At 50.8% G+C, this 12,479-nt stretch overlaps 1 protein-coding gene across 15 annotated transcripts in view; it reads right to left on the reverse strand.

Annotated features, from left to right (window-relative positions):
* Positions 1-12,479, reverse strand: part of BANP (BTG3 associated nuclear protein) — a 116,731-nt gene that overhangs the window by 8,121 nt on the left and 96,131 nt on the right. For 8 of the 15 annotated variants that reach the window (XM_073796301.1, XM_073796296.1, XM_073796297.1 and 5 more), the window contains one exon: positions 11,222-11,365. In XM_073796301.1, the coding sequence (XP_073652402.1) occupies positions 11,222-11,365 (144 nt within the window). Of the gene's footprint in view, positions 1-1,308; positions 4,353-5,038; positions 8,444-11,221; positions 11,366-12,479 lie in introns of those variants that run through there. The other 7 variants (XM_033846348.2, XM_033846346.2, XM_073796304.1 and 4 more) reach the window with 3 other exon arrangements.

The following is a 12,479-nucleotide window of genomic DNA, read 5'->3' on the forward strand; positions in this document are numbered from 1 at the left end:
GGGGCGCTCTCCCCAGTAGGGAGTCTGCGCGCTTCCGCCCAGCCCCGCCCCCGCCGCGCGGGAGGCCCCACCCGCACACCCCTCAAGGTCGCTAGTCTTTCGGATCCTGGTGATTCTGGAGCCATCTCATGGTGGTTTTGACTTGACCACTGGAACACTTTTTCAGACGTTCGTTGGCCATCTGGAGGGCCTCTTGCTGTGGTCTGTTCATGCGCGCATGTCTTTTGCCTTTCCTCGGGCGAGTAGCATGGGGCGAAACTCACTCATCATTAATAATTCGGCCGCGATGAATGAATACCGTTATAAACCCCGCTTCTGAAAAGGATCAGATGGTTTCCCTCCTCCACCCCATCCCTCTTCCCCCCTCTCCCTAGGGGCACCCGCGCTTTGTCCATTTCAACAGGGACTTGTCTCTCTTCCCTTCCTGGGAATAAGAAAGCTGATTACCTTACAGGTCCAGATTATGTCCCTTACGGGCTAGAAGGGTGGCAAACACCCACCCCACTCGTGGCTGCTGGGGTCAAGGCTGCTCATACAACAAGATGGAACGTGAGCCTCTTTTTTTGTTCCGTGCAAGAGTTTATAAAGACTGCTGTTCTTCCGCAAACATTTCTGAGCACTTAACAGTGAAGTCATCTGAGCCTGCAAGTCTCCTTGTGACGATTTTTTAACTTATAGGTAAGATTCCGTAAGGATAGGCGCTATTAAGAGTGCCATCAGGGAGGGGCAGTAGAGGGGTTCCCAGGGCTCATCCCCTCCCAGGAATGTCCCTTTGAACACCAACCATCCACACGTGAAAATGCTTCCCAAGAGCTCAGGACTCCGGGTGAGGGATTACAGCACGTGGGTGGAGCAGAGAAATAAGACAAGACACAATGAGGAGGGTAGAAGAGACAGGTTCACACTACCCATCCCTGCCTCCCCTCCCCCAGGCATAGGCTGTCCAGCAGAGAGACACCCTCCGCACTGGGGAGGGCGAGTGACATGAGCGCCCAACTTTACCCCGGACTCGAGCACCCGCAGGTGGCTGCAGGTGTCCGGCTTGCCCCAGGGAACCCAGGCACCAGGCCTGCCCACCGGCTGACCAGGTACCAGCAGGAAGCTGCCCGAGGACTCCAGCAGCGAGCCCATCTGCGGACACCATCCCATGACCCACCTGGGTTCCTGGATGGGCCGACTGATGAAGGACTTTCCCTGCCAAACCCAGTCTGTATAGTTGGAACAGGTGCCTACTTCTTCTAATGTTCAGACACCAACACGAGGCCACGAGATCACGAGTAATCAAGGAAACAAGACACACAAAAGGGAACTAGTACATCCAAAAAAAAAAAAATCTTTATAAAAAAGAAAGGGAACTAATGAAACTACAACGAATGACACCAAAAAATGGAGATCTATGAAATGTCTGACAGAGAATTCAGAAAAATCCTCTTAAAGAAATTTAGTGAGCTACAAGAAAACACAGATAGACAGCTAAATGGAATTAGTAAAACAATGCGTGAACAAAATGAGAAGTTCAACAAAGAAACAGAAAACAAACACACACCAGCCCTCCACCCCCAGAAACCCTAAAGTTTAAGAATACAGTGACTGAAACGAAGAATCTGATAGAGCGGTCCAACAGCACAAAGGATCTGTGAACCAGAAGGCGGCCCACTTGAAACCATCCAGCCAGAGGCGCAGAAAGAAAAAAAGAATGAAAAAGAGTGAAGAAAACAGGGGTGAACTATAGGACACGGTTAAAAGAAAGAGTGGGCACAATACTGGGATCCCGGAAGGAGAGAAATAATGGGGGAACTTCCCAAAGCTGGAGGGGAGAGTTAGACCTCCAAGTTCCTAAAGCTCAGAGATCGCCCTAAAATTTCAACCCCAAACTATCTTCTCCAGAACACAGCACAAGAGAACTGTGTAAAATGAAAGCCAAGGGGAGAGTTTTACAAGCAGCAAGAGAAAAAAAAATTCCTCACATACAAGGGAAGCCCCGTGAGGCTATTAGTGGGTTTCTCGGCAGAAGCTATGCAGGCCAGTGGGATGATATATTAGAAATGCTGCCAACAAAGAACACCCAGCACAGCCGTCCTTCCGAAATGAAGGGGAGATAAAAGTCTCTTCTGAAGAAATAAAAGCTGAGGGAGCTCCTCACCACTGGACCTGCCTTACAAGAAATGCTGTAAAGAGTTCTTCATGCTGAAATGAAAGGATGCTAATCAGTAACATAAAAGCACATGAAAATATAAAACACACCAGCAAAGGTAAGTATATAGTCAAACTTAGAATACTCTAACACTGTAATATGGTGGTGTGTTAATCACTTCACTCTAGTATAAAAGTTAAAGGACCAAAGTATTAAAAATGACCTATAGCTGCAATTAATTTGTCAATGGATACACAAGGTAAAAAGGTGTAAATTGTGACTTCAAAAAGATAAAATGGTCACTTTGTTATAAAGCAGAAACTAACACACCATTGTAAAGCAATTATACCCCAATAAAGATATTTAAAAAAAAAGATAAAATGGGAGAGTTAAAAGGTAGAGTTTTTGTGTATGGTCAAAGTTGGTGTCAGCTTTAAAAGGACTGTTGTTAAACCTACAGGGGATACACAAAAGATGAAGGAAACGGAATCAAAGCACACAGTATAGAAATCATCAATTCACAAAGGAAGACAGCAAGAAAGGAACAAGGGAACTACAAAACATTAAGAAAACAATAAGATGGCATTAGTAATTCTTCATTTATCAATAATAACTCTAAATGCAAATGGATTAATTCTCCAATCAAAAGTCACAGAGTGGCTGAACAATAAAAAAACAAGACTCAAATGTATGTTGTCTAAAAAGAGACTCACTTCAGCTTTGAGGACACACACAGGCTCAAAGTGAAGGGATGGAAACGATATTACACACAAACAGGGAACAAAAGACAGCAGGGGTAACTATACTTACATTTTTAAAAAGTTTTGACTTTGAGTCAAAACTGTAACAAGAGACAAATAAGGTCATTAAATAACGATAAAAGGGTCAATTCATCCATTTATCAAAAGGATATAACAATTGTAAATGTATACAGTGCTCATGGTGCTGATATTTTTTTTTAATAAATTTATTTATTTGTTTGTTTGTTTGTTTGTGGCTGCATTGGGTCTTTGTTGCTGCACACAGGCTTTCTCTAGTTGCAGCGAGCGGGGGCTACTCTTCGTTGGCGGTGCGCAGGCTTCTCATTGCACTGTCTTCTCTTGTTGCGGAGCACGGGCTCTAGGCGTGCAGGCCTCAGTAGTTGTGGCTCGCGGGCTGTAGAGCGCAGGCTCAGTAGTTGTGGCGCACGGGCTTAGCTGCTCCGCGGCATGTGGGACCTTCCCGGACCAGGGCTTGAACCCGTGTCCCCTGCATTAGCAGGCGGGTTCTTAACCGCTGCACTACCAGGGAAGCCCGGTGCTGATATTTTAAAAAGATAAAATTAACAAACATTTAGCTAGACCAGCTAAGAAAAAAAAAGAAGATTCAAATAAATAAAATCAGAAATATGAGGAGACATCCAACTGACACCACAGAAATACAAGGGATTGTAAAAGACTACTATGAACAATTACACACCAACAAACTGGATAACCTAGAAGAAATGGATAAATTCCTAGAAACATACAACCTACCAAGGCTGAATCGTGAAGAAATAGAAAACCTGAACAGACCAATACAAGTAAAGAGATTGAGTCAGTAATCGAAACCTCCCAACACAGAAAAGCCCAGGACCAGATGGCTTCACTGGTGAACTCTACCAAACCTGTAAAGAAAAATTAATGTCAATCCTTCTCAAACGCTTCCAAAAAACTGAAGAAGGGATATTCCCAAACTCGTTTGCAAGGCCAGCACTACCCTGATACCAAAGCAAAGATACCCCAAGGAGAGAGAACTACAGACCAACATCCCTGATGAATATGGATGCAAAATTCTCAGCAAAATTCTAGCAAACCAAATTCACTAGCACATGAAAAGGGCCACACACCATGACAGTGATCCCTGGGATGCAAGGATGGTTCAACATACACAAACCTATACATGTAACACACCACATTAAGAGAATACAGAGAAAAATCATACCGTCTCAATAGATGCAGAAAAAGCATCTGAAAACTAGAATATCCTTTCACAATAAAAACTCTCAACAAATAGTTATAAAAGGAACATACTTCAACATAATAAAAGCCACATATGACAAACCCACAGCTAACATCATACTCAATGGTGTAAAGTTGAAAGTGTTTCCTCTAAGATCAGGAACAGGACAAGACAAGGGTGCCCACTCTCACCATTTCTCCTCGATCTAGTATTGGAGGTTCCAGTCAGAACAATTAGGCTAGGGGGGGAAAAAAAAAAAAGACATCCAAGTCAGAAAGGAATAAGTTAGTCTCTGCCTGCAGATAATATGATCTTATATATAGAAAATCCTAAAGGCACCACCAAAAAACTGTTAAAACTAATAAATTCAGTACAGTTACAGGATACAATATTAACATACAAAAATCAGTTGTTTCTGTTTCTGTACACTAACAATGAACTATATGAAAGAGAAACAAATAAAGCAATCTCAATTACAATAGCATCAAAAACAATAACTTATTTAGGAATAAATTTAACTAAGTAAGTGAAAGATCTGTACATTGAAAAATTATAAGACATTGATGAAGGAAACTCAAGACACAAACAATTGGAAAAATATCCTGTGTACATGGATTGGAAAAAGCAATATGGTTAAAATGTCTATACTACACAAAGCCATCTACAGATTCAATGCAATCCCTATCAAAATTCCAATGGCATTTTTCACAGAAATAGAAAAAACAATCCTGAAATTCTTATGGAACCACGAAAGACCCGAATAGCCAAAGCATACTTGAGGAAGAAGAACAAAGCTGGAGGTATCATGCTTCCTGATTTCAAACTATATCACAAAGCTATAGTAATCAAAACAGTATGGTACTGCCATAAAAACAGACACAGACCAATGAAAGAAAATCAACATCCCAGAAATCAACCCACACATATACGGTCAACTTGTATTTAACAAGGGAACCAAGAATATTCAATGGGGAAAGAACAGTGTCCTCAATACATGGTGTTGGGAAAACTGGATAATAACATGCAAAAGAATGAAATTGGACCCCTGTCTTACACAACTCACAAAAATTAACTCAAAAGGGATTTAACACTTAAATGTGAGACCTGAAACCATAAAACTCATACACGAAAACAGAGAAAAAGCTCCTTGACATTGGTCTTGGCAACAGTTTTTTGGATATGACACCTAAAGCACAAGCAACAAAAGCAAAAATAAACAAGTGAGGCTACATCTAACTAAAACACTTCTGCACAGCAAAAGAAATAATCAACAAAGTAAAAATGCAACCTACAGAAGGGAGAAAATATCTGCAGACCATCCATCTGATAAGGGGCTAATATACAAAATATATAATGAATTCACATAACAGCAAAAAAAAACAAATAAATCAATTGGAAAATGTGGGCAAAGGACTGGAATAGATACTTTTCCGAAGAAGACACACATATGGCCAACAGGCACATAAAAAGAGGCTCAACATCACTAATTATTAGGGAAATGCAAATCAAAACCACAATGAGCTATCCCTTCACACCTATCAGAACAGCTATTATGAAAAAGACAGAAAATAATAAGTGCTGGCAAGGATGTGGAGAAAAGGAAATCTTTGTGCACTGTTGGTGGGAATGTAAATGGGCACAGCCGTGATGGGAAACAGTATGGAGGGTCCTCAAAAAAATTAAAAATAGAGCTACCATATGATCCAGCAATTCCACTTCTGGGAATGTATCTGAAGGAAATATAAATTTTTCTCTAAGCACACCTTTCGATGTATTCCATGAGTTCTGATATGTTGACCTGTCGTATTTAATTGTCAATTAGAAATACTTTTCCACTCTGATCTCTTATTTGACCTTCTTCCTGGTCTGGTGTGTGGGTGACTTGAATAAAGTTCAAAAGAGCAGGTGGGAAGAACAGAAAGCGTGCCCCGTGACCGCCGTATGCCGTGTTCTACACGTCGATTAGGTCAAGTGCACTAATCACGCCGTTTGGACATCCCACACCTTACTGACTTCTTTTCTGTGCTGTGTTTCTTTTTTTCTTTTTTTTTTTTGTGGTACACGGGCCTCTCTCACTGTTGTGGCCTCTCCCGTTGCGGAGCACAGGCTCTGGACACGCAGGCTCAGCGGCCGTGGCTCACGGGCCCAGCCGCTCCGCGGCATGTGGGATCTTGCCAGACCGGGGCATGAACCCATGTCCCCTGCATCGGCAGGCAGACTCTCAACCACTGCGCCACCAGGGAAGCCCATAAATATTGACTTTGATGCCTTATAATTGTACAGCATCTTGATCCTTTCTCTCCAGGGCAAGGAAAGGGGGCTTTACAACGACTTAGCTCCTTTCCTGCCTGCCCCAACCTTCAGAGCAATGTTTTCCAACATTTTACTGTGAGGCAGTTTACACGGAGTACTAGATACACCTCCTCGGTGTTGTATTTGCCCCCCCGCCCCCCAACCTTCTGCTCTCAGAACCTCCTCCTGGGTCCATATTCCTGCTCTTGAAGAAAATGTCTTTCAACTTCCTTTATAGGATGGAATCGTCTGCAGGTGACACCCTCATTTTTGTTCCTGTTTTTTTAAATGCTGCCCAATTCTTTATTTTTAATAACCTTGAGATATAATTTATATCCCCAAAACTTCACCCCTTCTAGTGTGACTTCTAGTGGATCTACAGAGTTGGGCCAACAGCACCACTAATTCCAGAACATCTTCGTCCTCTCCAGAAGAATCCGCATTTGCAGTATTAGTCACTCCCTACCTCCCCTCCCCCAGCCCAGGCCACTGCTCATCTGCTCTCTGTCTCCACGGATTTGCCCATTCCGGACGTTTCATACAAATAGAACCACATAATATGCGGGCTATTGGGTCTGGCTTCTCTCACTCAGCACGTGTTCAAGGTTCATCCACCTTGAAACCTGTGTCAGTGCTTCCTTCCTTTTGCGGCTGAGCTACAAGGCTGCTGTGTCGGTGGACCCCATTTTGTAGGCTGTTCCCAGTCTCCGGCTATCGTGAAAAGTGCGCTATGAATGTTCGTGTGCACATTTACGTGTGGACATACGGTTTCAATTCTCCTGGGTGTACACCTCAGAGCAGAGCTCTGGGCCAGATGCCAACTGTCACCGGCATTCTTGAACAGCTGTTCTACTAAAGACCCGACTCCGTGCAGAGCATTTTTCCCATAACGCCTCTGCTTCTAACGCCACCTCATGAGGGTGGTCCGTCCTTCCTCTCTGGCTGCTTCTGGGTTATGCTTGTCTTCGACGTTCTGCGTGTGTCCAGGCACGGCTTCCTCTGTATTTCTACGTGAGATCTGTTCTGCTTCCCCAATCCTTTACGTGTCATCTTCCTTCTATTCTCTCCTTCTGGGATTCCAGACACACGTTAATTAGACCATCAATATGGCATGCTCCTTCAGACACGACTTTCTCTAAAGACCCCCCAGAGCTGGGACTTTCTGGGGCTGGAAGAGGCCATGCCATTCAACAGCGCAGCTTACTCGTGGGAGCACCCCAATTCTGAAGGCTCACGCTGCCTCGAGGGACACCGTGCCTGGAGACACTCCATCGTGCAGCCCCCTGCACCCCAGGCTCCATCACAGGACTGCCAGGACAGCCACGCCCCTTCCTCTGGAAGGGCCCACACAGCTACATCAGGGCCGCCACGGGCCCAGGGGCCATCTCCTAAGAGGAAACAACGTGACAGCCGCCATGGTCATAAATACATTTTATTCCATTAGAAATGCACAATCACAGTGCTGACAGCATCCCCCTAGAAAAGTAGGTAAGCAACGTTTCCATCAAAATCGTTAGTCTTCTTTTGCAAATACCTATTCTCATTACACTGAACAGAGCACACAGCAAAAGGCTTCTGCTACTCCACTTTTTTTTCAATTTTGTTTTTTGTTATAAACACCATAGCAAATTAAAAAAGCTGTTTGAACAGAGAAAAATATCGTAGTTCTTGATTTCCCACGTGTACTTAACGCGACCACGCTGTGCTTCCCGCTCCTTCCCCGGACACGGCGGGGTGATCAAAAGAAACAGGGTCTTCAGGCGGGGGCGGCAGGGGCTACCGTCGTCTTTATTTACCGGGGCACTCTCCCCGAGGATGAGGCACTCGGATGCACTTGAGCAGAACGTGTGCGGGCCCCCTCCCGTGCGAAGCCGAGGGACGGGTGCGTGTGAACGGTGCGGGTGACGGGAACCAGCGCTGAGCGGTGGCTCTGGCTCGGGCCCTGTCTGGTCGGCGGCCGTCCCCTCACTGGATCTGGATGGCCCCATGCTCCAGCTGCATCTCGGACTGCAGGGTGGGCTGCAGGGCGTCGGCCGCCTGCAAGAGGGGAGAGGGCGCTTTCTATCAAAGGGCCCAGTGTGCGCATCCGGGCCACTCCCTGGTCACGGACACCAGCGGTTTTCAGGCACAGAGTAAACACACACCCGAGCTGGAGGGTGAGGCTGGGGGCCTGAGTGTCGCCCCTGCTCTGGGAGAGGATGCTCCCGGCAGCTGTGACAGATCCAGGGCCACGGTCCGTCTCTGTGGGGCCCTGTCTTGGCCCCTGCTCCCCCCACACCTACCCACCGCCTCCCACATGTGCCCCTCAGCTCCAGCCACCAGCGCTGCGTTCCCATTCCCACTGGCCGTGCACCCCAAGTGATCAGCATATTCACAGTTTTAAGGTAGTTTAAAGGAATAAAACACAGTCCTGGACTAAGTCACTGACATCCATCTCAGCCACTAAGAACGGGCTCCCAGATGGAGATCACTCGGGGGGTTTTCAGACTCCCCCAAGCCGCTGGTCAAAGGCAACACCAGACTCTCAGAGGCGGGCTCCGCGGCTCCGCTGAGGACCTGTGGCTGGAGGGGCCCGGGGCTGGGGTGGGGTGTGGCGGTGCACGGCGGAGGCAGAGTCCTGCGGGGCCAGCGCTCCGCCTACGACTGCAGCTCAAGGGAAAGGCAACACGGCATTGTCGCAGCGGGGGTGGGGGGTGGGGGCGGTTCCCCACCCATCTGAGGACTCAGCACAGGCCTCCTCCGCGCCGTCCGAGGCCCCAAGACGAGCTGGGCTGGGCACTCGGGAGGCCCACACTCTGGTGGGGAGCCCTGCCCTCCCCCCTCGTCCTCAAAACGCGGCAGGAGACTGGGGACCCAGGCAGCAGCGAAGCACAGCGCAGCGGAGCAGCGCCAGCACAGATGGGGCGCCCTCTCGCCTGCCCATGGCTGCTCCGGGGAACGGGCCCACCCCTCACGCAGCCTCTGGGGCTCGGGGGGCTCGGGGACCTCGGGAGCCAGACCCGTCCTTCCCCAAGCACCAGATGAGGAGTATGACCCCGTTCCGAGCAGCAAACTCTGGAAGGAAACCCACAGGAGGGCGGGAGCCCTCCTGCTAATGAAGAGACCATTGGGAGACCCCTCCCTGTGCGTGAGGCAGGCGGGGGCCCAGGGAGGGGCCTGGGCCCCAGGGACCGAGCCCTTCTGCGGGGAAGACACTCCAGAAAGTGCACATGTCCCCCTCTGATCTACTGCTCTGTGTGCTACGTGGTCCCACTGGCGGGAAGTCAGGCGCCGGGAGCTCAGTGGACATGGCTCCCCTCAACAGTGACATCCGCACAAAGACCACAGACCTGGCCCAGGAAGACCTGCCACATGACACGCACCCCAGATTCAAGGCACACACTCGAGTACCCCCGTGCGTGTGAAGCAGCAATGATGTGGGTGTCAGACCCGCCCAGCTCGGACGGAGCCCCAGGGTCCTTCTTTAGGACAGATGTCCCTCGCACCACATGAATAAGCTCGTCCACCCCCCACTCCAAGTTCTGTAAGCCTCGTGCCCGCTCGGTCAACCTCCAGAGCGGCACAGCGTCCAGGCCGTGGCTGCTGCCCACGTGGCACAGTGGACAGGTCTGGAGAGAGGAGGGGGCTGCACCTTCTCCAGGACACACGTTCCAGATCTCTGGGCCAGGTGGGGACTTGTTGTGAACCAGGGTTAAGTCCCCACAGGACCGCTGATCACCCAGCCAGCCACCTGGTCACCAGGGCCACCTTGGGCCACCTGCCTGGCCCTGCTGAGCCGTGTTCCTCAGCAACTACCAGTGGGAACAGGACACGACACCTAGGACGGCGACCAGCGGAGGCCAGGAGGGGAGGGGACTGCGTGGAAACTCAGGGCTTTAATTCTAAGCGTCAAGGCCGAAGGCAGGATACGCGCAGCTCATCAGTGCTGGGCAGAGGACGCGGTCCAGGAAGGAGGCAGGGAGGGGCCAACAGGCTGAGGTCACAGCGATGAGAGTGCCCCTGCCCAGAGGCACTCAGCAGTGAGTCAGTGAGTCAAGCCCATAGCCCGAGGATTGACGGCACCCGTGTCACCCTGGCACCAGCAGCCTGAGCTGCTCCAAGGGCACCCTCTCCGGACCACGCTCTGACAGACCTTGATCACACTGCCCCCAAACAGGCTCAGGCACGAGCACGGGGGCCCACGCCTGGCTCCCCCATACCCAGGGGAGGCCACAATGCTCGCCCAACCAAGCACACCCACTGGGGCCAGAGGTGCGAACGCTTCGAACATCTCGAGCAGCAGCCCCCCTGCCGAACTCACGGCTCAGAAACTGTCCAGATGGAGCCCGAGCGCTGCTTTTCTGGGGCTCCCGGGAGAGCGCAACCGCGAGCAGCGCGGGAAGAGGACCGCAGCCCAGCGCAGCAGAGCTCGGCCCACCAGAGGATGCCATGGGGGAAAAGGGCAGAGGCCACAGGCAAGGGCTGCAAAGGGACTGCCCGTGGCCGGCAGGCGCGCAGACCCTGGGCCAGCCCTGCCCCAGCCCGAGGAACAAGGAGGTCTCAGGTACACTTAATTTGGCCTCTAAATTTATAGGTAAACATTTGCATGAGACAAGAGTTATCTCAAGAAATTGTTTAAGGCTGGTATCTGGGCCAAGAAGCAACCTCTCACCTTTACACTTTCAGGCACTTACAAGACACGGAGTCCCAAGCGAGCGCCCACGTCCACACCATCACCTCTCGTGGATCACTCACCTTCCTTGCGGGAGAAGGCCCAAGTGCGTTCACCACCTGCAGGAGGCCCAGCCCTGTCCACTTCCCAAAGGGAGGACCCACCTGGGCTGCAGCGGTGTGGTCGGTCACCGGCGCCAGCTGCACGTACTGGACCTGGATGTCGCTGCCTTGGAGCGGCGAGCCGTCCACCCCCGTGGCAGCAGGGTCCGAAGAAGCCACGGCTATCAGCTGGGCCCCCTGCAGCACCTGCAGACACAGAGCAGAACCGCGTCAGCATAGATAGCGCCGGGGGAGTCTGCCCCGTGCTACCTGGACTGCGGGGCGGGGCACCTGCTGACAAGGGTGTGGCGTGCGGGTGCGCCGTGTGGACATGCACGGCAGGACCAGGCTGCTCCACTGCAACTGCAAGTCACCTCCCTCAAACATCCAAGTGCTGGATGCTGAGAGCGGCTTTTAGGCCTTACAGGAAAAAATACCCAAAGAGTGAACTGAACGCAGGGATGTGGCCAAGGGCGAGTCTGAGATGGAACAGGAGCTAAAGCACCTGGAGACCTTCCCAGAGTCACCGCTTTCTCAGGTTCATGGAAAGGGGAGCCTGAGGGCAGCCAGGAGGACAGGCAGACGGCCGCAGGGCCTCGACCCTGGGGCAAGCAAGACACATCCACTCCGGGGAGAAGCGGCCCCCAGACAGTGGGCCACTAATCGAGGCTGAGAAACAAGCAGAAATGTGCACGTGGGTCACAAGGCTCCAGGCTCCAGAGGGAGTCGAGGAGGGCTGTGTGTGTGGAGAGGAGACACAAGCTGGAGGGTGAGGCCCAGATCCCGGGGGAGGATCCGCCTAGCCTCCAAGGAGACAAGTCACGGATCACGGACCCCCGTCCCATGCACCAGGAACCCCACTTGGACTGTGCCTGCAGGGAGGGACACATGAGGCCCCCATGACGGGCTCTGGGTGACGCCATCACTCACGAGCACCCACACCAGGCCCACGGCGCCCTGCAATAGGCAGGCGGGCGGACTGGTGCCTCGACGCCCCACAGGGAGGATGGCGAGTGGGCGGGGGCCTCCGACGCTCTGCGTTCACGGGAGTGAGCTGCCATGAGCTGTGGGGCTTTTGACTTGGGGCTGCACTCCCACCCCCTCAAATGACACGCCCCCTGGACCACCCCCTGGGGGCGCTCACCAGCTGCCCAGGCGGGGCGGCCGGAGTCACGCTTCCTGCCCAGCCCACGGCCTCCCACACGGGGTCAGAGCTGAGGATGCTGAAAATACACGCTGCAGTTTCAAACGCGATTCTAGTTTTTGATGAGCTAAAGTTCTATTTCTTTAATAACGAATCCATCAGTGGAAAAAAGCAGGA

Source organism: Tursiops truncatus, chromosome 19, assembly GCF_011762595.2.
Source record: "Tursiops truncatus isolate mTurTru1 chromosome 19, mTurTru1.mat.Y, whole genome shotgun sequence".
NCBI lineage: Eukaryota > Metazoa > Chordata > Mammalia > Artiodactyla > Delphinidae > Tursiops > Tursiops truncatus.